Here is a 26,151-nt window from a genome sequence, read left to right as displayed (position 1 = left end):
GGTAAATAACTCAACATGTGCAAACAGTTATAATCTAAGTAAATTTTAATTTATTAAAACTTTTAGTAACGTATTCGATTAAACTAGAGCTACTTGTATTTTATTAAGGAAACCTGTTTTATGAAAGAAAAAATAGTTTGATTAGACTGTTTCTTTATTTTCGTAATACTCTATAGGGCGTGATTTTGTCATTATATTAACGAGCGTTAACTTAGCTCGATTGGAACTTTTTGTGTAGTTCTTGAGGGCCTTTAATTGGGGGAAGTCCCTTTTTTGTGCTAAACGCTTAGCGCGTTACTTAAGGCTTTTACTGAACTTACCTTACTCATTAGGTTTAACTTAGTACTTAATAAGTATGTAATAAACTTAATACAAATAATTTCTTTAGTCAATAGAGTTTATTGAGTATGTGATTTTAACGTAAATGAAAGTAGAAGTAATAAAGCAGCCAATACATCAGTTGAATAAAACTGCGAATATAAACACAACAAGTAAACACCAAATTCTACAAATTAAAATGTCTTAATAATGTTCTTAAAGTGTCTGAATGACACAATCTTAAATAAAAAATAGGTCTTACTAATAATACTTATAATACAGAGTCTTAATAAATGTCGTGCTTCATGCACAACGATGGCTAAACTAAGCACAATACAATAATGCAAAAATACATCAAGATCTTATAAAATGAAAATAAAAAAAGTTCTTAAAATTAATTAGTGTGCCTCTCGCACGGTCTTATGGCTTAACTGAGCGAAATAACAAACATTCTCAAAGTTTTATTCTATGTTGATTTGATAAACAATTGTCTAACGCCCCCTTGCGGTCATCAAAAAACAACAAAATATACATTTTGTTACATTTGCAATTTTCAAAAAAAATCCAAACTTTATATCCAAATATTTTCTTTATCTTTAAACCTAACTAAATTTTTTTATTCTAGAGAACGCTCCTTTGAATTTAAATTTAAAAAATACATTGGATTGGGGTTTGAATTTTTGAGTTGAGCCCCTTAGAAAATTTTTTTTTTTTTAATTTTTACTCTAACGGATGTTTTCGCCAAAAAGTATAATTTTCAAAAATAATGCCCAAAAAATATGCCCGATTGTAAATTTCAAAAACCTTCAATTTTCTAACGGTCGTTGTAGAAAAATAAAATAATTTTATAGTCTAATTTTAACAAACTTAATTATGAATTTTTTAATTAGTCCGCACTTTTTTTTCTATCTAAACTGTTTTTATGTAAGACGTGACCCATGGAAGTTTTATTAAAATTATCATTAATCAACATGAAATCCCTTATATTTCTTTTATGAGGGATTTCATGTTCAATTAATGATAATTTTAGTAAAACGTACATGGGTCACGTCTTACATAAAAACAGTTTAGATTAAAAAAAAGCGATGACCATTTAAAATAGCCAGAATTAAATGTATTAAAATAAGTTTTAATAAAACAATTCTGCTACAGTGACCGTTAGAAAATAGAAGGTCTTTAAAATTTTCAATCGGGTATATTAGTATATGTTATTAAAATATTAGAAATTAAGAAAAAAAAAAGTAACGACCCTTGAGAACACAGCAAAGTAAGAATTTATTTTAATAGTTTTTGGCTTAAACATTAGTTAGAGTTAAAACTCACAAAAAAAAAACATTTTTTTCTAAGGGGCCCCACTCAAAAATTCAAACCCCAATCCGATGGATTTTTTTAAAGTTAAAGGCAAAGGAGCGTTCTCTAAAATTTAAAAAAAAAAGGTAGCTTTGAAGGTAAGGAAAATAATTGGATCTAAAGTTTGGACATTTTTTTTTAATTTCAAAAAATGCTAATCGAGCTTAGTTAATACTCGTATTATATTAATGTATAGTTTTACGACAGCTTAATTACATTGTAAGTAAACTTAAATAATTTTAAATTCTTTTGTCTTTTATTAGTCTTTTGATTACTAGGTTACTATATAAGTTTGTAAAATCTTATCTCTTGTTATCTTTTTATTCTACTGATGAGAACTGCTCGAAATATATTTTGTTTTATTGAATTTGTATGTCTAGTATATCTTATTGTATAATTACAGGTCAGTTATGTTCTAATAAATTTCGTATTTAATTAAAATTTTATAACCTATAATTTAGGGAAAAACTATTAAAGTTTAGGTTTAAAAATGGTAAAGAAAAAAAATTTAAAAGAACGGCAAATATCCAAAATTTATTAAAAGCTTTACGATATAATGGACTCAATGTCATTAAAATTTAAGTAGTAAGAAGCCATAACTTGAAAAAATTCAATTTAGCTAGAGATTTATTTAATTAATACTTCACTTAGCAACAGTAAACAACCCTGATGTATTAAAGTGACATCAAATTTTAAAATTTCATACAAAATCGAGTCAAAACTTAATCGTTTATAATTTAATGAGATCAGTAGTACTTTGAGATACTTTTTATTAGTTAGCATTCAAATATTTTACCTTTTGTATTCAAAATAAAGTTAGTTCATATGATTTATGTAAAATCCTAACTGGGTCTCACAAGTAATAAAATTTTATAGTAATTTTTAAAATATTTAATGTTAGAACCCAAGACCATGATGTAAACTTAAAACTAAATTGTCTAAAATTTATTAATTAATCTTCTGTACCATTTGTGTTGGTAGAAGTATAAATAATCCAACTGCTAATACACAACTGTATTTATCTGTGTTAATCATGATTTTAAAACAAAATTAATAAAAATTTGGACACTAGTAATAAACAATTTTTTTACATATTTAAAAAAATACTTCAAAATTTAGATAAATAACTTTATTGACTAATTTTGTTGAAAATTATTATTTTAAAGAAAACAATCGAAATAACCAAGTGGTCAGTTATCTGAACATCGAAAGTCATTCAAATTTTGAAATCAAATTATTACTGTTTAAAAAGTTTGTCGGTCAATTCAAAGTTTTGTAAAAGGTGTTTAGGACTAATAACTTTATCTAACAAAAATTTAACCAATAAAAGTTCAAAATAATATTAAACAACGCTCAATCAAACTATGGAAAACAGCAAAAAGCTATTCAACCAATGATGTATACGCGCTGAAAAGAAAAGGGAATAATTAAAAGCGCCAAGTAACTGGTTGGTGGGATGTTGACGGCCTCGAGTATTTTCAGTGATCGGCTAATTACTTAGTGGGCTTGTAAGCTATCTTGCGAGATTTGACAATGGTGAAAAACCTTCTCTTTTGGTACCACAATAAAGGTACGAAAATTAATGCTGCTAGGAACACCTATAATTTTTTTTTTTTTGTATGCTAATTTAAACTGGTGATTTTATATTATACTAAATTTACTTAGCTATAATTATATGACTTTAAAATGTATTTTTTTATTTCATATGAATATCTTAATCATAAATCAATAAAAATTTACGGACTTAAAATTAAAAATTCAAATTTCTAAAAACTAAACGAACTCTGAAAGAGATAAGTTGTTTCTTATCAAGGTGTGGATCAGCCGTCCACCTTAAAAATGTGGTGACATCTTTAGACAGCTGTGTTTGAGTTGCTGGGGTGCCTGGAACAAATAAAATCAAATCAATGGTTAAAATGCAACAAAATAACTTATTATAAACAAGTTGCATACTTTTGAGTAGGAAATTATCCATTTTTGGCATAAATATAACCTATAAATATCTTGCTTTTGTTTGCATTGCACTCCGAAATACTTTAAAAACCGACATAACCAAAACTGATTACTAGTATTTTTTTATTCAAAATCTTAGTAAATACGAGTTTAAATAAAAACAACTCTGGGTTTAAACAAATTAATTTGTAACTTTTTCTTGTACATACTGTACATAATTAATTTAACCTAAAGTTTAAACAGTTACTATTTTAATCGAGTCATTCGAGAATCAACTTAAATTGTCAAATTACATACCATCTTCATATTCAATAACTTCATTGTACAACATTTGACCCATTCCAATGGCACCACCAGGGAAATAAACATTGTAATGCTGCTCATCACCTAGTTCAACTCCAGCTGGTGGATCAAAATATCCTTGCAACAAAGCAAATATGTAATCCTGTTGGTAGTCAAATACTACTTTAGTTTATTATCTTACTTAAATCTGAACACAGATATTTGTAATAGAAAAAATGCAATCAATCGATTTACACGACCTTATTTTAAAAATACGCATTGTTTTTTTTTTTTGAATAATCACCGACTAAATAAAACCTAGTTAAATCAAATTATAAAATTACTTATAACGATTAAAATTTTCCGTAAGGTTTAAGCAACAAATTATGAGCTTAATTAAAATACAAACTATTTATTTTCTCTTATTTTTTTAAGATTTATGAGCGTCAAAGAATTTTACATTGTAATAAATAATAAATTTTCCCCTAGTATGAAAGCTTAAAATATAAACTTTAAGTCAATTTTTATATAATATAATAACTTAAACTACGTTTATTAAATAATAGGTTTTTAACAAGTATCTTATACAAACTTGAATAGCAATTTTTACAATGTCGATTTTCCTGTGGAAACTTAAAATTCTTTGTGATATTAAATTTAATATATTTGATAAAAAAAGAAAAAAAAAGTAGTTCTTCAAGATTTTTTCAAAATCAAAAGATCCCTTTGGGTTACAAATCTGTTTATCGATATACAGTGTCATAGAAAATACTATTAGTTTAACATAAACAAATTTATAAATAAAAAATTATATATAATAAACTATTTATCTTAAAATATTTTTTGCAACATTTTTTTCATCATAATGTAAGTAAAGTAATTTAAAAATTAAACTTTTTACCAAACTTGTTAAAAAGTAATTCCATACTTCTAACAATTTATAATAAGATAAACTAAATTTGACCAACTATATATACTAGTTGGTTTAGATTAGAGGTAATTCAAAAACTAACTTCATATCCTTCTCTGGCAAAAACAATGTTTGACAAATCTGGAGGATAAGCTCCTCCATTTTTAGCACGAGCCTCTTTTTCATTTTTGTATGGTTTTGGTAGATAATCAAACAATTTTCCCTCTCTCATGAACATTTCACCGTCATCATTTGGCCCATCTTCAACTTGGCACTTAAATAATATCAATTTGTTAACTACTTAAAAAACTTTACAATTGTATTACTACTTTATAAGCACATTTTAAAAGTTATTTAAAATCGAATTACTTAAAACAGTTAAAATTGATAATATATGGGTTCCATGGACTTGTGTAAGATAAGGACCCTAACAATTAATCCGAATTGATACTTACACCATACCTTAATCATATAATTGTTCAACATTTACACCTGATCAAAAATTTACGACCCGTGCAACTCTGACTAATTTCCGCTTCAAAGTTGTTCACTTAGCAAATACTACTTGGATCTTTCAACAAACTAACTATGACTTATGATAAGGATATATAAGTAAACCTAGTTTATGTTATGATGTACTATTTAATAAATAAAACTTAAAACATGTCTGGTAAAACATAAATGTAACGAAGTTTACTATTTTTTACCAACTAGTTGTTTTTATTTAAGAATGTAAAAATTATGTGATTAAGTTACTGAAAAACAATATATTTTAAACACATATTTTATACACAAATTCAAAATGTAAATTATTTATTTATAGTACTGCTTTAATTTCAAAAAAAGCTAAGCCATATATAGACTATATTCTTAATACTTTATGAGATCAAATACATACTTAAATTATCAGAAAAAGTATATTTGTACTTGGAAAATTAATACTCATAAATTCTATAAAAAATAGTAAGACTTAAATTTAAAATACTTATTTTTAAGTTAATTTGGTATAATAAGCTTAAATAGGGCATATGGTTCTATTTTTAATTTAAATTTTTCTCAGAAGATTTCATGCTTCTGGTTTGAATACATAACTGTTGCTGTTGTTTGTCCAAAAAAGAATTGTTTTAAGTTTTCCACTAAGCTTAAACTATTATATGACTAAACTTAAGCAGAATTTTAAAAAACAAAAAAAAAAATTTTAGTAACTTATACTTTGTTTCACAATTCTATAACATGAAACATTACATGCTACACCCGCTATATTAATCTGATACAACGCTTCATCGTGACAAGATCTTCCTGATGAGTTTAAATGAGGACAAACTAAGTCTCATAGATCTTTGTGGATGGTCGTGCGGTTCACCTTGGTGTAAGAAAAAAGCAAACAATTTATTTTTATTAAGTCTAATAGTGTTAAGCTTTTGTATATACTAGTTCCTTATTAAACACATGGCAAAGTTTTATTAAAACTGAGAACTTCATAAGAACTTTATTTAGTAGTTGTATAAGTCCTTACATTTAATCATTAATGAACAAAAATTAAGTTAGTAAAATCAAACAGTGTACTAAAAAATAGAAAAAGCAACAAAACAATATTTTTGTACAAATGTTAGTTTAATATATACTTAAATTGAGTCCATTTGCTCATTAACTCATTCTATATATTTAACTTTGAAAGTTCTTTGTATAGTAGTTACTTCTGTATTTATTAGTACTTTTTTGAAATTTTTTTTATGAGTTTCACATAAAAATTTATATAAGTAAACAAAATGTTATAGATTAATTAATGAAAACTTAATCCAGAAGGGGTTGAACATAAATAATAACAATAAAGAAGTAAACAAAACGTGTAAAATTTATAAATATTAGACATAATTTGTATTCATAACCCTTAAACAATAAAAACTTCTGATACACATATTCAAAATAAATTTTTTTGTAGCAAAATAAGAGTTAAGCTACAATAACTATTTCAGATATGTTTTAATGAAAAACCAATAAAATAAAAACAGTGGAATTTTCAGGTTATGCACCCTTAAATTCTTATCACATAGTATAACAATTTTATTATAACAGTCTAGATTATTTTATTTGATGTGTACTATTCGTACAGAAATTATTAGTTAATTAATAATATTCTACAACGTTTAACTTCTTTTACTGCTTACTAGCAAAAAAAACTAATAAAAAACCTCGGCAGCAAGCTTTTTCGCTTCATCTTCAGTATGTGACACTCCAACAAGATGACGAAATGCAATGTACTCTAAAGAGTGGCAGGCAGCACAAACTTGCTGGTAAACTTGGAATCCACGCCGTACACTGTAAATTTAAAATTGCTGATACAACTGCTTACAAATAAAGACTAAAAGTATTAATGAAATTATTGTAGCTAATGTTAGTTATTAATTCAATATACTTTAACTATTTTTATAATAAGTTGTACAAATGTGTAGAAGTATTTTGCATTTGTCACCAAGGCTTACGAAAGTATAAGTATGGATGCATGAGAGTACTTTCATTTTATTCTTTGTAGAAGCTACTTAGAACTGTGCTAGTTATTTATAGCTTAGATAAACGTCGTTAGTTTAATTACAGTTATTTTCGTTGTTGTAAAAGTCACTTTTGTATAAGTATTTAGTAATTAATCTATGAACAAATTTAGTCATCAACTTTCTAATAAATTTGGGTTTAGTAAAAAAAGGCTTCCATTGCTTTTATAGAGAGAAACTAACTTTTCAACAATGATCATTTGACAGGCAAAAGTAATTAAAACTCTTGTAAACAATATTCTCCTTAAATTTTAATAATGACTTTTGTTCTGTAAAAACTTTTGTAATATGCTTTACAGCTACAATATTAGTCTATAATTTATAATACTTTTATCTAAGTAGATTTATAATAGACTGCAGTAATAAATATCATGATTAAACAAAATTATTGAGTGCTATAATTCTTAAAAACTTATATTTGAATTATAGAAAACATAACTCCATATATTTTATCAAATTTAAAACATTAATTGACTTAGTTTTGATAAAGTTAAAATATGTTTAGTTAATAATATTGGACTAAATGAAAACTTAGAAAATATGATTTTATTGTAATTGTTGTAAGGATTTCCAATATCACTCGATTTTAACACTAATAATTTTAAATAACGAGCATCACGACCATTAACAACAGCAACCGAGACAACCTACGACCGGTTTCATCCTTATTAGAACTCATCAGGCAGGCATAGTCGTAAAAATCTGCTGTTGAGATCTAATTAAGTACAAATGTACTAAAGCGACCGCTTGTGGGTAAAGTTCGGAAAACTAATAATATTAAAAATAAAATCTGACTGGCTTCTTCACAAGAAGTATTAATTCATTATAATTTTATTTGTAGAGATTTTGTAAAATTTGTAGTACAGTTTTTCATAGCTACACAACCCACTAAAACTATTTTTTTTAATTCAAACCCACATTTTTTTTTGGTAAATCTAGCTTGCTAAGTTCAAAAATTTCCCACTAGTATGTTAAGTCTTCAACTTTAAAAATAAAAGTAACTTTGTAAAAGCGTGAAAACCTAAAAAAAAATTAAAAAAGAAATAAAAAAAGTATAAAAACAGTGTTTATTTTTTACATATTTATAAAAAAGCTTAATTTTAAATAGCGATTTTAGACAACTATAACCACCATTGATTAAAAAAATTATAAAAATATAGATAACTAATGAATTTAGAAAACAAAAAGCTCAATAAGTAAAAAAAAATAAGTATATTTTTATAATCAAACTGCTTAAGTTTTTAAAATCAATCTTAAATTTAAAAGTCAAATAAAAATGTTATATTAAACACGGCTACCACATTTGAATTTAAAAATCCTGTCTGAGTTACATTTATCTAATATAAATCAGCCTGGATTTATGAGAAAATTGAAAAAACGTAGTACAAGCTAAAATTAGAAATAATTTACTTTTAATCATGCTTGAATACTTAACCCTTTCATAATAATCAAATAAATTAAATTTTAAAGAAAAATTTGATTTTAAAGCCATAAAAACTAGCCTAAGATTAAAAAAATAAATTAATTAAAACCAAAGATTTGCAAAAAAAATCAAACAAGACTGAGTTGGCTAGAGTTTTTCTAAAATTTAAACCAGTCTGAGTTTTGGCAACCCTAACTAAAGTAAAGCTAACCATAGTTGGAAAACTTGACTTAATAATTAAAACGAACACTTTAAAAATCAAAATAAATGATTAAATATAAGTAAACAAAAAAAATAAAGTATTGTATAATAAATACTTTAATCTGACTTATGTTTTAACAAAATGCTAACCATAGTTTGTAAAAAAAATTGCATAAAAGTTTTAACGGGTAAACACTGATCCTATAAAATGTTTTAACTAATGGTTAAAATGTGATTTCAACAAATAGTAAAATAAGACATTTCACATCCACCACAATTAGTTCAATTAAATTTTCTATAAATGCATTGTTTACGTACCTAGCAGCATCAAGAGTAGTGAACCATTTGTTGTGCTCCCATGGCATAGCTGGTGGATGAAGCATAAGATCTGAAGCTTGAACTGAATACTGAAGTGCGGTTGCTGTGGCAACTAAACCTGTTCCAACTACCCCTGCTGTTCCAACAAGCTGTAATTTTAGATAATATTTAATGGTTATTATTCCACATATTCTTTCATAAGAGTTCGATCTAGGTTTAAAACAACTCTCCTAGCTTAAAGCCATAAGGGGGTAAGGCCTTATTTTTTTCATTTGATCTTATTTTAAAAATCTTAAGCTTAGCTAGCAGTTGCTTTTTACTGTTTTGTAAAATTCAAACTAGTGTAAGAGAGACAAGGGTACAAAGTCAAATAATTCAATAGATTTTTTATGGAAGGACCAAGGTAAAATGGAAACTTCATTAAAAAACTATCTTCCCCTACAGTTTTTAAGCAACTACGTTGAAACTTCAGTTTAATCTTAAATTAATAATAAATAATTTTATTATAATTTTTTTATTAAAAGTAAAATTGTTTTTTTTTAATTAAAATTTTTTTTTTATTATGAGTGTCATTCTATTTATGGTACAACTTTTACGGTTTTTATTGAAGTTTTTTAGTTTTTACGCTTACTTGCATCCATATTTTTTCTTCTACAGTAATGCTTTATTCATCATCTTTTAGCTTAAAGTATCTAGTTTTGGATTTTTTTATTGGGTTAATATGAATGGTGCTATAGCCCATAGAAAAAGTGCTACATTATAGCTTTTATTCAGTTTTTTTTTTTTTGAAAAATCTGACAATAAACAAACAGTTTTTACTTGATATTAATTATACATATAAAATAATATTCTGCTCATTACATACGTACAATTTTTTATAAATTAAACTATTTATATAGAAATTGTCCATTTACGGTTTTCACTATATTAATATGAATGGTGCTATAGCCCATAGAAAAAGTGCTACATTATAGCTTTTATTCAGTTTTTTTTTTTTTGAAAAATCTGACAATAAACAAACAGTTTTTACTTGATATTAATTATACATATAAAATAATATTCTGCTCATTACATACGTACAATTTTTTATAAATTAAACTATTTATATAGAAATTGTCCATTTACGGTTTTCACTATATTATGGTATGGTATGGTATGGTATGTCTCAATAAATATTGAATTAATAAAAAAAATTGTTTAAAAATCCACACAAAACTAATTAATCTGCATTATGCCCATGCACAGTTTTTTTTAACTAAATATTTATAGAAATATCAAGCATTGAATTTTTCCTTTTTTTATAACTGTGAGCTACTTAGTTTTTGTAGTACAATAAAAATTCAAATGATTTGTTTTTAAAACATTTTTTAGGTGGCAGAAAAGAACATAAAACAAATTTAAGGCCATAGGGAGGGGGGAGGAGTAAAACACTTTATTTACAAAAATTAACTTTGGCTTTTATATGAAAGCGTTGAATACAAACTACATGCCAGTTTTTATAGAGTTCAAAAATATCATTTAACTTTTGAGATATTTTATTTTTTGTAAAAAGTTTTGCGTATGGACCGCAAATTTTCTGGGGTCAATTTTCTCGGAAATTTTAAAATTTACTAAAAATCTATCTCCTCCTTCATTTTTCAAGCTATCTTCTTCAAATTTTTTGGAAATGTTCCTTATATTAAAAGAAAAAAACACTACTTTTGAATTTCAATAATTTAAAAAAATAAAAGTTTTATCACAAAAATTTAAAAAAGTGTTTTTTTTTTTTTAAATAAAAATATTTTTACAAATTTTTTTTTTAAATTCCAAAGTAACCTTTTTTTGTTATTGTATAAAGATTAGACTGTGAAAGTTTGAAGGAGATTGCTTGAAAAATGTAGGAGATAGATTTTAAATGAAATAGTCTTTTTTTGCTGTTTTAGTTTTCCCTTCTCATAGGGAACCTATTATGCAGCCTAACTTTGACTGATCATTTCTAAAAAAATAATTCAAGTATTTTAAAACTATAAAAAACATCTTTAAGCTTAGAAAAAACTCTATAAAACAAGATAAACTTGTAAAAAATATGGCTTATAAAAAGCTTAGACTCGTTGAACTAAATCAATAGATAAAGTTAAAATACTTATTAATTTTTTGATTTCTAGTTCTGGTACTTAAGTTAGAAATATTAAGCTCTTATTCTTTTAAATTTATAATTGTAAGCTCAGGGCTAAATAATTATAAATCTAGTTCTATTTTTTTCGGATTATAATTATAATTTGTTGGTATTGTTTTTATTTAAATTCTCCTATTCCACTAATGTTTTTATTGTTTTGTTTAAATTTAGTAGACCTATATTTTATATTATTAGTACTTGTTTATATTGAGCTTAAACACGGAGAGCCATAAATGCATTGAACTTAACCTGTTGAACCATAGTGAACTTTTTTATAGAATCAGTAATTGTAAGCTTGTTTTTTTTTTTAATTATAGCCCAAGATTATATCAATTTAGTTTTTCAAACTAATTTAAAAAATCTGATAAAAACAAAATGTATCAGACTTCAAGTAGTGACTTTTTTTTTCCTTTGTGTTCTTTTTGTTTCAAAAATTTAGGTACTAGGTTTATTTTTTACTTGAAAATTAAGCAGAATATCAGGTTAAACTAATATTCTAATAACTTATGTTATAACAGTTTGTAAATGTTTATTAGATGTTAACTAGAAAAGCTTTGATGATTAAAAGGAATTTTTATTTTTAAAACTAACCAATAAAACTTTAATAATAAATCTTATAGGGTATTTCAAGATAAATATGTCAGCTAGAACTGCCTAAAAAAATTTTTAATTATATTTATTGTCTAATAATTTGGAATGTTTTTATAACTTAATTAAAATCTAGTAAACTCTTTTTTTTATGTAAAAATATATCCATATCCAGAAGGAACACCAATCTTCAAAGGTATACAAGATTAACAACAAAAAAATATTTAGAAAAATAAATCTATAAAAAATTATAAAACTACTATTAAAATTATTAAAAAAAACTTTGAATTACTATTTTATAACAATGCAAAAGGAAATAAAACAATTAAATATTTAAATAATAAAACTAATTTTCTAACGGTTTTTCTTTGACATTTAATTTTTAATTTTAAAAGAAACCAAAATTTTCATTTATGCAAAACTATTCGAATTGCTTTGTTCCAGTTAGCATAACTTCTATTGTAAACAAAAACTTAAATTTGGTTTGAATCCTTAAAAGCACAAAATATTGACTTTCTAGCTAGCAATATTCAAAAAAAAAAGTTCTACAAGTCCAATTTCTTGCCAAATGTGTAAAAATGTCATTGAACAATTTAGTAACTGCTATAAAATAACTTCTGCACATTGTTATTTTGATAGTATTAATAATGATTTTTTTTTAATTCAGCAACTATTGTCACACAGACTATAAGCTTATTTTTTTAACTAATATTTTTGTGCAGAAATTAAAGGGTACTTTATAGTTTTTTTTGTCTTTAATAGTATTAAAACAAAACACAAAACAAAAAAATTGTTAAGACTAAAACAAAAAAATTGATTAAACAGAAAGAAACTGAAGTATTTTTTAAAGTTACATTTATGACTTCAAAGTTACACTAGTGATTTGAAATAATAGAATTTCTTTTAAAAATAATAAAATAATTATCTTGAAGCATTAAATAAAAATATTTTATAAAAGACACTCTGTTTTTATATTTATTAGCTTTAGTAGCCAAGCCAACTTACTATTTTTTTCTTTTTTGACCAGCTTGAAATATTATGCTTTGATTGTGCTCTAGACACTAATCCAGCTTTTAACAAACTATTTCCAACAACCTTTTTACCAAGAACGTTTGCAGCCATTCTATTATGTTTTAGATTTACAATACTATGCAAGATTCTGCAAAATCTAAAGAGTTTATAAAATAGTATTACAATAAAACTCATTTTGCTAGCTTTAAAAAACCATATTTATATCTTGAGTAAAATGGTGTTTATCATTAACATTTTTTTTATTAAAAAAAGTTTTTGTTTTATAATTAAATTTAGCTTATGTCATATAAACATAATAAACCTTAGGAAGTTGTTTTTGGGACTACATGTCTTTGAAGCAAAATTAGCCTGAGTTAATATACATATATATAATATATGTAGTTACATCAAACTAGTCTGAGTTGGACTGAGCTTATGAAAAAAAAATAGTATGAGCCAAAAGATGAAAAATAATTTCAATTTAGCTCGAACACCTAAAAATTTAAAAAAGACTAAATAAAAAACAACTTTTAGCAAAAATAAATAAAAAACTAGCACATAATCTATAAAAAAATTAAACTAGCCTTTGTCAGCTGTAGCATTCCAAAAACTTTAAACTATCATGTGTTGGCCTAAGTGATCCTCTTTTTTTAATTTGAAACATGATTAAGTTATAAGTACCATAAGTGGCTAGAGTGTGTAGCAATCCTAAGTTCACCTTACTAAACTTATTTTGTATTTTTTTAAGTAACTGTTTCTTAATAAATATTGAGTTTTAAAACAGTTTTAAAGGTGTAGAGATAAAATTGTAATAGATATATTTTGAAAACTAAATGCCAGTGAGTAACTATTTGATTTTCTAAAATTATATTGAAAATTGTATTAATCTTGAAATGTAAATAGTATCTTTACATTATTTTTACTTCAAGCTTCTACACATACCTTATTATAAGTACTTGCATTTACCTTTACTTTAAACTAAAACAAATATAAAAAAGGCTATAGAGGATTAAATCTCGTTTGTTTACAACATTATTTAATTTTAAAGCAGATTAATAAAGCTAAAAATTGCTTTTTAAAAGTGTTAATGATTAAAATTATTGTTTACATAAGCCCGGAATATATTTGAGATATTGGAGATTACAATGGGTTCCTAATGGAAGGAGAAAACTAAAACAGTTAAGGGCAGGGGGGTGTAAACCCCTTTTTTAGTCGTTGGTCTTATTTTATATAGTTTTTACTAAGTTACAAGATTCTTTTTACAGATATTGAAATTCAAAATATTTTTTGAGATATAGCCGGTCAAAGTTGGAGGCAACAACGGGATCCTTATGGGAGGCACAAACTAAAACGCCAAATAACTAGAAATCTATCTCCTCCTGCGTTTTTTGAGATAACTACCTCAAATTTTTAGGAAATGTTCCTTGCAATATTTAAAAAATTATGTCGGAACAGAATTAAAAAAAAAAATAAAAATAAATATTTTATAACAAAAAAACAAAAAAAAAACTTTTTTTTGTTTATTTTTTATATAAAATTTTTATTTTTCAATTTTGCTTTTAATGCTTTAAAAACAAAAATAAGACTAAATTGTGAAAAAGGTGATTGACCCCCATATGCCCTTAACATAACAAATCAGTGATAAGTTTTAAAATAATTGTTATATCTAATATATTACTAGTGTAAAAATTTAATATATTACTAGTCTAAACACAATTGTTCAATCTAATTAGGCACTAATATAACCAGAAGATTAATAATACAACGACGTGCAAAGTCATATTTTATTAAAATTTAAAATGAAATGCTTACACACAAGTATAAAATAAGTAGAAAATGTTTACTATAGTATTTGACTAATACTTAAAATTGATACATAATTATAAATCCTAAACTCGAAATAAATACAGTGATTGTTGATGTCATATCAGATTTAAAAAGCCTACATTTAAATTAATAAAATCATTATTTTTTTCTTCTTGTAAAGAAAAATGAATTGTACCTAAAATTTGTACTCCCACAAAACTTAGTACATACTTATATCTTAAAGCTAAGTTTTAGTGTTGTGATTATCTCTAATAACTTTAAACAAACAGTAAAATATAGGAATAAACTGTATAAAGTTTTAATGTAAAAAGTATTTGGTATAAAGCCTTTAAATTAGAAATTAACACAGTTCAACCAATCAATCTCTAAAAAACATAGCTGATGTTAACAAATTTAAACAAACAGCTAAGTTTTAGAACTAAAATGTAATGTTTAAACTGTATTTTGTTATGAATTTTCATAATTATGACATATATAACCTACTCAAAACAAAATAATTAAGATTCTTGAATTTTTTTTAGAGATTCAACAAAAGGTTTTAAGCATTTATTTTTACAAATACTGACTGATTTTGTCTTCAATAACTAAATCTTTATTTAAAAATAATTTCGCATCCCAATTTGATCTTTAAAAGTTTCTTAATTTTTTTTATCAAAAATTTTAAAGCATCTGAACTGGGAAAACTGAGATTCTCAAACTTTTAATAAAAAAACTTATTTAGCTTGACGTTTTTCAACTTTAAAAAAAAATTGATTTAGCCTGACGCGCACGAACCCTGTACACACTAAAACTGCTGGTGTTGGTGTATTGAGTCTAACACCAGCAGTTTTAGCTGGTGTTGAATTCAATACACTATGACAAGCATTTGGTAATAACTATGTTTTACAGGGTTGTCACTGTTTTAGTTAAAAAATCAAATTAAAATATATCCTTAAAAACTTTTTTTTTTAATAAAAAATAAGTACTCCAACATAATTGATTATATAAGAACATAAAATTGTAATTAAATCAACTAAATCTCATTCCAAATCTAGACAAAAAACCTGTCCTAAGATTTTTTTTTAATCTTAAAACTATCCTGATTCAACCTGAGTTCAAAATAAAAGTTCAAAGTATATTGAGTTATCCCGTCCTAAAATTTACAGAGGAGAATTTTAAAAATTTCAAAATATGAATTATCCTGAGTGTATGCCAACCCTGATTTTAATACAAATGTTCACTTAATTGAAACATCTCAACTAGATGACATATCTTGACTGGAGTAGTCACCTTCTATGGGATCATATTTTGAAATAAATTAAATAAATTTGATAAAATATTAAAACGATTATACTTATTGTTAGTTTTATTTCTGTGTTAGATTTAAGATAGTTCATTTTATCATTATTTGTTTAATTTTATTTTCTCAAATTTAATTTAAGTTTAATAAATATATTTAAATAAATATAAAGATACTGTAATAATGATTTGGATAAGTTTTATTTTAAATAAAACTATAAATAATGGATATGTTTTTTGCCCATTTATTATCTAATGTTTATTTAAAGTTCCAGATTTAAATTTTTTTAAATCAAAATTTTAAGAGAAATCAAACAAAAAAACCTCATTTGTTAATTATTGATTTTTTTATTTTTCTATTTATTACAAAATGTTCTTTTAAATACTACAAAGAACATTTCCTGAAAGTTTGAGGTATTTATCTTAAAAAGCATAAGGAGGTAGATTTTTTGTGATTTATATTTATTTGCTGTTTTAGTTTTCTCCTCCCATAAAAAAACATACTGTGATCTTAAACTTAAACTAGCTTCATCCCAAAAAAGATTTGAAATTAATAAGTATGAAAAAACAACTTTAGTTAAAACTTTTCAAATTATGTCAAGTTGTGAAAAATATGATTTACCTCCCATATGGCCTTAATTCAAATTTTGATGAAAAAATTGCTAGAAAAACTTAAACTAATTGTCAGAAAAACATGACTGTTTATTTTTACAAAAACCATACTGAGTTACATCAAATTAACCTAAATTTGTGATTAAACTGAAAAAAAAGGAGTATCAACTAAAATCTGAAATAAACACCTACTAATAAAGGCAGTTGGAGTACATCTCTGAATAAAAATCTTAAATTTAGCAAAGTATTTGGAAATATACTTATAATATCTTAGCTTTTATCTTTATTTTCTTTCTTCTTTATTACTGATTAAATAAGTCTAATTATTTTGTATTTCTTTCTTTATTTATTTTTTGTACCCTTGAAGTTACAATTTACTAAGAAACTATTCTTACGTTTTGAGATATATTGGCTTTTTCTCAAATTGTATACATTACAAGCTTAATAAAAAGCATTAGTTTTCAAACATTAACTATTTATATAGTATACATGTTGTACTTATTTGTTTGCAGTTTTTAATGTTTTTTTTTTAAGCCTTTTTTTTTTTGTTTTTGAAATAATTTCGATGTTAGAATTTAAGCAAAAAAAGTTAAAAGATTTTGCAGAATCTAGTACTATGTAAAGTTTCACTTTATTAGTAGAAAAGAAAGTTTAATTTTTTTATTTTAGTAAGTTTAAAACAAAAAAAAATCATATGATTTTGTATAAAAACGTAAATTTTAAATAAAAGCAAATATAGATTTACAACTTGATTGAAATAAAACATAAAAATACTTAAATGATTTACGGCTGTTTAGTTTTATAAAAACTTAAAAATAATTTGTTAAATAACCTTTTACAAATTTTTTTATATTTTTCATAGATAGTTTAAAACTTTAATTTTTTATTCTTATTTATTTGTAAACACTACTTAAACTTACTTAGTCACGCGTATAATATTAAAAAATTATTTTTTAAAAACGTATACTTTGAATCGCTAAATTTAGAGAAACTTCACTTATAAAGACGTTTATTTAAACACAAATTTACATTGTGGTAAGATATTGTAGCCTAATGACTTATGACATCTATCGTTTGCATTTGTAGCTTGATTATAACTACAATAAGCAGTTATTCCTATGAAGTTGTAAAAATCTAAAATAAATAGGTATACTAAAATAACGAATTATATATAAAGAAGAAACAAATACAATAAGGATCTAGTAACTAGATTCAAGTTTTTCTCATTAATTAGTTCAGTTAAACTTGTTCTACGAAAAAATCGTTAGTTAATAAATATATATTTTTATCCTTGCATTTAAGTTAGTAACTGTGGTTATTTGTTAGTATTCTTCAAATGAGCTAAAATCTTTGATATTGCTTGTAATTTCTTAAAGTTCAAACAATACAAAAAATACTTTAATTAATTTAAGTGTTAAAATCATTAGCTAAAAAAACGCTTAATTTCATTAAATTTGAGTATTTTTATTTACATTATTATATGAAATCTTTTGTACTTAAACTTAATGCTATTTTTTTTTTTTTCATTTGTTAGGCTTGCTTTATTCAATGTTTGAAACTATTCTCAATTTATTATTCTGTATATTTACTTTAAGCTTTTTTTTTTTAAGTTTAAGACGTTTTAATAAAATATTTTGAAGTATTATTTATATCTATGGTAGCTTAATACGTTTTAGTTTCTAATTTATTGAACCTAATAATTTTTGATGATTTTTTGTTTATAGATTTGTATATAATAAAAAAAGTGAACACTGACTATTTCATTTACTACCCGGTTTAAGTGGAAAAAGAAATACATCTTTTCAAACATAAAAAAAGATAGGAATATAAAATTATAAAATATTATTATGTTTAAATTAGCTCTTTAGTTTGTTTTAAGTTGAGCAGTTATTTAGTTAATACAAAATACAAACAGCTATTTTTGTAGACTTTAAAAATTCTTCTAAAGTAGAAACTCTTAAAAAAATATATATTATTGTTACAAGGTTCTAATCTAATACAATAACGTTTATTACTTTTTGATCTAGACAAATACTTTAAGATGTCTATAAATATAATTTATAATTTGATACAATCAAAAAAATTTTTACAAGCTTAACTTAATAGTGATAAGTAATAAAAGTACGTATAAGAAAGCAAAATAATAGTTTACAATAATATATTTCAGTATTTTGAAAAATTCTTTATATAGTTTTTTATTATAACTAGCTATAGATAACTTATAAATATATAATAACTTTATATCAACTTTTTGTTTTTATAAAAATAAAGAGTGTCTGTAAATAATATGTTACGAAACAAAACGAAATATCATATTATTTAGAAAATCTAAGTTTTCCAGGACGTTTTTCGTAACTGTTAATTAAAAAAATCTAAATTATTAAACATAACATAGCTTAGTTTTTTGTTTTTTTTGTTATAAATAAAAAAATGCTTTACGTTTATTCCAATACTTTCATACCTAGTATTTAGAAATTAATTATGAATTAGTGAAAACGTTTAGTGAAAATAAAAGAAAACTCGAATCTTGCATTTTATTATTATATTATTAAATCAACTTGCGGTTGCTGTATGTCTAAAATAGATTTTGTAAACGGCTTAAATTCTTTGTACAATTCCTACTTTTATTTGAAAATCAGTTACACGATTTTTCTCATTTTTTTTTACTTAACTTAGGCACTGGTTTGTATACTTATAACGTGCAGCAAATTATTTTTATGGTTTTGTTTAGTTTTAAGTATAACTTTTTACTTAGAAAGCTTTTATTTATTTTAAATTTATTATAAAAGGTATAGTTTGACATTTAATTGAATAAATAGATTCAAAATTGAAACATTTATATGAAAAAAAAAATATTTTTTAAATTTCTAGTATCACTTAGTACAAGCCAAATGAAAAATAAATAAGGTTACATGGTACTTTAAATTGAGAAAATTTAAATTCTCAGCCACATTTCCGAAATAACTTTAAGTTTTAAAAAATACTACCGAAAGTTTATTGATAGGATTCAATAAATAAAAAAATAAAAAATTAGCACATTAAAAAACAAAATTAATGTTTTTAAAGATATCCGTATTTTAGTAAGCTCACTAACTCAGTTAACTATATCTTAAAGATAAATAGAAATTTAAAATAAAGAATTTTAATTCTGGTGGTCAAATATATATAAAGATTATGGTAAACAAAAAGCAAAAACTAAGGTTTTATTTAAAGAGATAATTCACAATATTTTAGAACTATTAGAGTTTGTAATGCAAAAATAAAAACTTTCAAATCTAAGTTTTCGTGATCTCAATTCTCAATAACTAAATCTTATTTAAATAGTTTTATTTAATTTGAGTTGGTTATGAAGTATGAAGTATGAACTCAGGTAAGTAAAAAATTAAATAATATTTATATAAATCAAAAAGGAAATTATTACACCTAATTTTCAGAAAGTTTTGCAAAAAAACTTGATTTTAGATAGGTCTGAAATTTAACGAGTTTTAACAACCCTTCTAACCTACTTCCATTAGTCATTAAGATACTTTTATTTTCAGATTATTTTCTCATTCTAAAAATATAAAATAATTTCAACGAAAATATTTTTAATTTCATCATTAAAACCTTTGATTTATATTATAGTCACAAATTTATACTGTGTAGTTACTTATTAGAAAAATAAAGCTCAATAATCTACAATTTTTATTTGTGGACAAGGCAAGGCATACACAAAACAAAACCCACTAAATAAAACTCACAAAAATTATTAACTATAAGACATTAAACTATTTCTCTAATAATGTTGTTTCTAACTTTCATTAGTTAACAAGGATTTTAAAACATTTAAGTTTATTGTACCTTAAAGAACTTATGTATTTAGCTTTTTAAATATGTTGATGCAATAAAATATATAGTCAACAATTAATAATTTTAAATTAAAGGTAAAGTTACAGAAGAAAAGATTATATACTGTGGAAGTTGTTCTTTACTTTTTAAAGCTTTTATCTAAAAAATCATTTAATAAAAGCTTAATTTTTTGGTTTAAAAAAAAGGTAATATGTAAAAATATCATAATAAAAAGTATTAATTTTTCAAATAAAGTGCTAAAATTATAAAGTAAATTGTAAATTGAATCTTATGTCATTTAACATCAAAGTAAGTTTGTTACAAGAAAAATAAAAAAGAATAACTTATGAAATTTAATAAGTACAAATTGTTCTTATTACACCTAAGTAGTGTAATCTTTTTTATATAATAAATTAAACGGATTGACTGCAGTTGTAAGGTTTTATAATTTTTTCATTCATAACATTATGTAAATGAGATAAAGTGATAATACTACAGCAGTATATTAAGAACATCTATACCCTTGTCCAAAATTTCAATCTATACCCTCAACCCTAATCCATCTGACCCAAATACATAAGAAAATTTGCAAAAATGATATTTTTTATATAAATCTTTAACAAAATAACTAAAGTTTTAGCCAATCAGGAGCGACCTTAAAACTGCAGCCGACGTTTATTTAAACTTATCGAATTGATAAAAAAAGCTTATTAAAGAAGTTCTTTTTAAGGGGATTTTTCTATACAAAAGTAAGTATATTTATTTTTAATCAACAAAAACATGCCAAATTTTGCAGAGTAGAAGCCTGGATTCTTGTATGTGGTGAGACAATGCTCAGGTTTAAGTAAAGTTTTAAATATTTATTTTTATTGATTATTCATTTCAGAATCAAGTATTCTAATGCATTGGTTTACAAATATCTTAGCACAGTAAACCACTAAAAAATGTTCTCTGCACTCAAGGATCAAGTAGATACATTTGAATAAATACTGCCATAAGTTTCTATAAATCATTACAAAAAGTACATTAAACTTATAGAAGAGGATAAAATATCATTGTTTATTAATTTCATAATTAGTTTAATAGCTCAATTTATGCTTTTTAATAACTAAAATGGTCTAGTTAAAGTCAAATGGGGGTAGGGTAAATAATTTTTTTCACAATTTTATACAGTTGTTTTTTGTTGTTGTTAATATTCTTAAAATTTTTGTTGCAACACAGCTTTCTAAATATTGCAAGGAACACTTCCTAGAAGTTTGAGGTAATTATCTCAAAAAAAAAAAAAAAAAACATACGAGTGGATAGATTTTTAGTGATTTCTAGATGTCAAAAAAGATGTGCTGTAATGACAGTGCAAAATTTCTTGCATTGTCATTGTTATAGAGTTAGATACGCTTCAATGCACAAGCCAATGAGAATCATCTGATGTAATGTTTTAAACTAAATACTGATGCAATGGGGGTCAATGGTGATAGGCAGTTTCATGTAAGCAGTAGTTTAGTTTTGTGTGCAGCTGGAAGCAACAACATATATTGAACTTATTTTGTGAATGTTAATTGTAAGTATTGTTTTGTTTTAAAAGTGAATATTTCAACTGGTTTTTAATTGTTTAAATATTTAAGCCAGGTTTATAGTGTGATTGATAGTTATTAAACCTTTGACAGTATCTTGTTTACTAAAAGTTTTATTTAATTTTTAGTTTATTGTTTTAAGTCTTTTGAAATAGATTTGAATAGCTTCCAGTCCTTAAAGTGTTTATCATATTAATTTATATTTTTAATATTTTGTTTGTATTGTTTTGTGGTTCTACTTTATATAAAAGATTCATCCCTCCAAACTGTATTGTCTGATTTATATAAAGTAGTCTCAAATAGAATTTAGAATTTATTAGATAGTAATTAAATAAGGTAGGATTTAATTATGATGGGTAGTACTAATAAGTAAAGTGTACCACAATCCAATGCTATAGTGCATAAAATTACTTTGAATTTTAAAAAACTGTAGAAAAACAACTGGTAGCTTATTTAAAACTCAATATTATAAAACAAAATTGTGAAAAAGATAGTTTAGTTTATTGATAGACAAAAAAAAAAAGACACTCAAAATATTTGGTCTAAGGACCTAGTGCACAAAGAATTTTTTGGTTATCAAGTCACACACTACGGATACCTTTTTTATCGTCTTGTCCAGTTTACCTTTCCTTAAGGCGTTAATTATCTATGATATTTCAAAAGCTTTGTTTTTGATGTTGTATATCATATCAAAATTTTTAAAACTACTAAGTTTTTGTATTGAAAATTGTAAATTTTTTTTCCAATTTAACTTAGGCGGCTTATAAACAATCTTGTAGAGCAAACAAGCTTGGCAGATAGTAGCCTGCCCACTTCTGTTGGCTACAGTTTTTATTGTTAAATGATGGTTTGTTTTTAATAACTTTTAAATAATGTTTTTTTTACTGATTACATAAATTTTATTTAAAATTCACAGAGGGCTGAAAATAGTGTTGAAGTGACCATTTACTATAAAAAATAATTTTGTTGTTGGAAAATAAAAGTAAGTGTTAAACATAATTATATAAAACTTGATTTCTTCATTTTATAATTGGTTTTGTTACTTTTCTGCTTCAAGTATTTGAGAAGTTATGCAAGGTTAAATCCTACAAGTTTTTGTCTTTGTCAGTGTAAAAACTACTTAAAATTCTTCATAGTTTTTGTCAAAAATTTGATCAAAGAAAGATACAGAAAGTTCTAGAAGGAAGTTTAATTTTTACACTGAAAATTTGTCCTCTTCAAAAAAATCATGTATACGTCACTTTGTTTTTTGTTGAACTTTTGTATTGCTGTTTAGCAAAGTGCAATTTAGTTCAAACTACTGCTGAATATTAAATTTGTTTTTATTGTTTTTAAGAAACATATGTACTTGTTCTTTTTGGATATCAATATTAGCATTAAACTATATTGTATATATATATGAAGAAAACCCTCTAAAGTTTTCTTGTGCACACAATAACTAATTAAATTCATCCATTGTGCACAATGCACTGATTTCAAGATAGATACAACAAAGGCGCACAAGTTCTTTAAGGTTTTTTAACATGCTAGTTTTTTTGGTCACTTGGGCTATTTAATCTGGATCAAAGCATGGAATAATATTTGAAAACCTGTATAAAGCAGGGTTTGTGCGCATCAGGTTTAATATTTTTTTTGAAAATAATTGCAAGTTTCAGTTTTTTCAGTTATTTTGCTAGAAAATTTTAGAATTTCAGTTTATGTCATTTCAAATGCTTGAAAACTTCTGAATTAAAAAAATTGAGACTAATTTATATTTTTCTTGATTAAATCTTAGTAAGGTGTAAATTTATTTATAAATATAAATTTAGCTATTAAAGGCAAAATCAGTCAGTTTTTGTAAAAAGAAATGCTTAAAACCTTTTGTTGAATCTATAAAAGAATTTCAGGAATCTTTATTATTTTGTTTTGAGGAGATTACATACGTCATAATTATGTAAATTCATAAAAATTATACAGTTTAAACATTACAGTTTAATTCAACAACTTAGCTGTTTGTTTGAATTTGTTTACATCAGCTATGTTTTTCAGAGCTTAGTTGGCTAACTGTTTTAATTTCTAATTTAGAAGCTTTATACCAAGTACTTTTTAGATTAAAACTCTTAGCAGTTTATTCATATATTTTACTGTTTGATTATTTAAAGTTATTAGAAATATTCACAAGACATAAACTTAGCTTTAAAATAAAAATTTCTATCCATATATTCATTGTAGAATTACATTTTAAAAAGTAATGAGCAAATAGTAATTTTAATTTTACTATTTTAAAATATTTTAGTTTATTATAACACTTATACAATTTATTTTAATTAGCAAAATGAAGCTTATCAAAAAAAATAGTTTTTATTTAAGAAGTTCTAAATAATTGATAAAAGCATGTATTTTTAATAACAGGTATATAATAAACTTTTATTTAACAGTTAAATTTTTCAGTTTTAGTTAATTTACTATATTTAGTTAACAGATTTATTGAAGCAGAAATTACAATGACCAGTTAAAAATATATAAGTTGCTGGGTAAGCAATTGATAGATGTTAAAAATAACTTTGTTTAGATACCCAAAATGAATTCTAAAGGGGATTTTCCTTACTTTGAAAAAAAATATCAAGCTGAAGCGTACAAAATCAGGCTAAATTAAAAAAAAATCGTGCACAAACCTTGATAAAGTTTTTAGCACCTTTGAAGAAATTTATAAAAAATAATAACCACCCTTGTTAGTTGGTAATTTTATACTTTATTTATTTATCTTATGATTTTAAGTTACTTGTATAGAATAAAGTTAGCTTTTAAACTAGTTTTAGTGAACATATTTGTATAGGGTTAGGCAACTTTTTTTAGTTGGCATGCCAGATTTACTAGGAAAACTATTTTGCAGGCCAGGCTTGTTAAAAAAAGTTCTTTAAATTAAAGCCACATTTTAAAAAAAATCCTACTTCAAAAAATAACCATATAAAATTATAACTGTAACAAAATATTCATTTAATAATCAATTTTTTGTTCTCGAATCAAATTAAGGTTATTTTTCAAATAAGGTGTTAAAAAATTCTCAGTTTTATTTGTTTTCCATTAGTTGCTATCTAGCTTAAAAATAGGTTTTGCTTGGTAGGTTAGATTATGTCTACGGGCTGTACTTTTACCCCTAGTTAGTTCTAAGAAACTTTAAATTATCTATAAAAGCAGATGAAAAGTGTTTGCTAGAAACATTGTAAAACTAAGTAACAAAGCAGTATTCCACTATAGATCAAAAACGGCATGTCAAAGGCCTTCTGAATGTTTTTATATAATATCATTCAAAAAAATCATTCAAAAATAATCAAGACTGTAATCTGTTGTATAAATTAAGTTTAATAAATAGACAGTTAAAAGAAAACTACTTTATTTAGCAAAGAATTCTTAGACAGTTACAGTATGCTGTTTTATTATTCATATTTTGATAAAAGTCAAGCTAAGAAGTAAATTGTCAGTGAAAGTCTTTGTAAAATACTCATTGAATTATAAAATTTACTAAAAATAAAATGATTTTTTTAAAGTCTCTATTCTTTTGGTATAGTTTTGCTAAGTTTAACTAAGTTTAAGTAAGTATAGTTTTGCTAAAAAGTCATTAATTTTTCGCAGAACATCTGAAATTACTGTAATTTATTTTTCCTTTATTTGCGATTTATTTTTGAATTATTTTCAATCTTATTTCATGTTTCAAATAGTACAACTTGCTTTTAAGTTTATTTTTTATTTATATTGAAGTTAATTTTTCTTTATTTTTAATATCCAAAATAAATTTCAAATAAGTAGTTTAAATTTTTTATTCAATATTATCAATCACCTTTCTATCTCACATTTTTTTACTTTACTATAATATTTTTGAATATTTAAGCCATTCTAGTGTGAATAGTTTAAGTTGACTAATTTAACTATATGATATTATAAATGTTTGTTTAAACTCTTTGCTTTTGTTTTATGTTTTGTTTAATTAATGAAGTGGA

At 24.0% G+C, this 26,151-nt stretch overlaps 1 protein-coding gene across 1 annotated transcript; it reads right to left on the bottom strand.

Moving 5' to 3' along the window:
* Positions 1-2,782: 2,782 nt before the first annotated feature.
* LOC145849166 (cytochrome c1, heme protein, mitochondrial-like) lies at positions 2,783-13,219 on the bottom strand. The gene is made up of 7 exons (XM_082954266.1): positions 13,053-13,219; positions 9,305-9,453; positions 7,006-7,132; positions 4,917-5,087; positions 3,919-4,066; positions 3,452-3,552; positions 2,783-3,266 (listed from the first exon to the last, which is right to left on the bottom strand). Exons 1-7 carry the CDS (start codon positions 13,167-13,169, stop codon positions 3,162-3,164), a joined length of 918 nt encoding a protein of 305 aa, XP_082810392.1. The 5' UTR covers positions 13,170-13,219; the 3' UTR covers positions 2,783-3,161.
* Positions 13,220-26,151: the final 12,932 nt, after the last annotated feature.

The sequence above is a fragment of the Thalia democratica genome, chromosome 1, assembly GCF_965202585.1.
Source record: "Thalia democratica chromosome 1, ktThaDemo2.hap1.1, whole genome shotgun sequence".
Lineage (NCBI taxonomy): Eukaryota > Metazoa > Chordata > Thaliacea > Salpida > Salpidae > Thalia > Thalia democratica.
The sequence above is the reverse complement of the archived record's forward strand: the minus strand, read 5'-3'. Positions and strand labels throughout refer to the sequence as shown.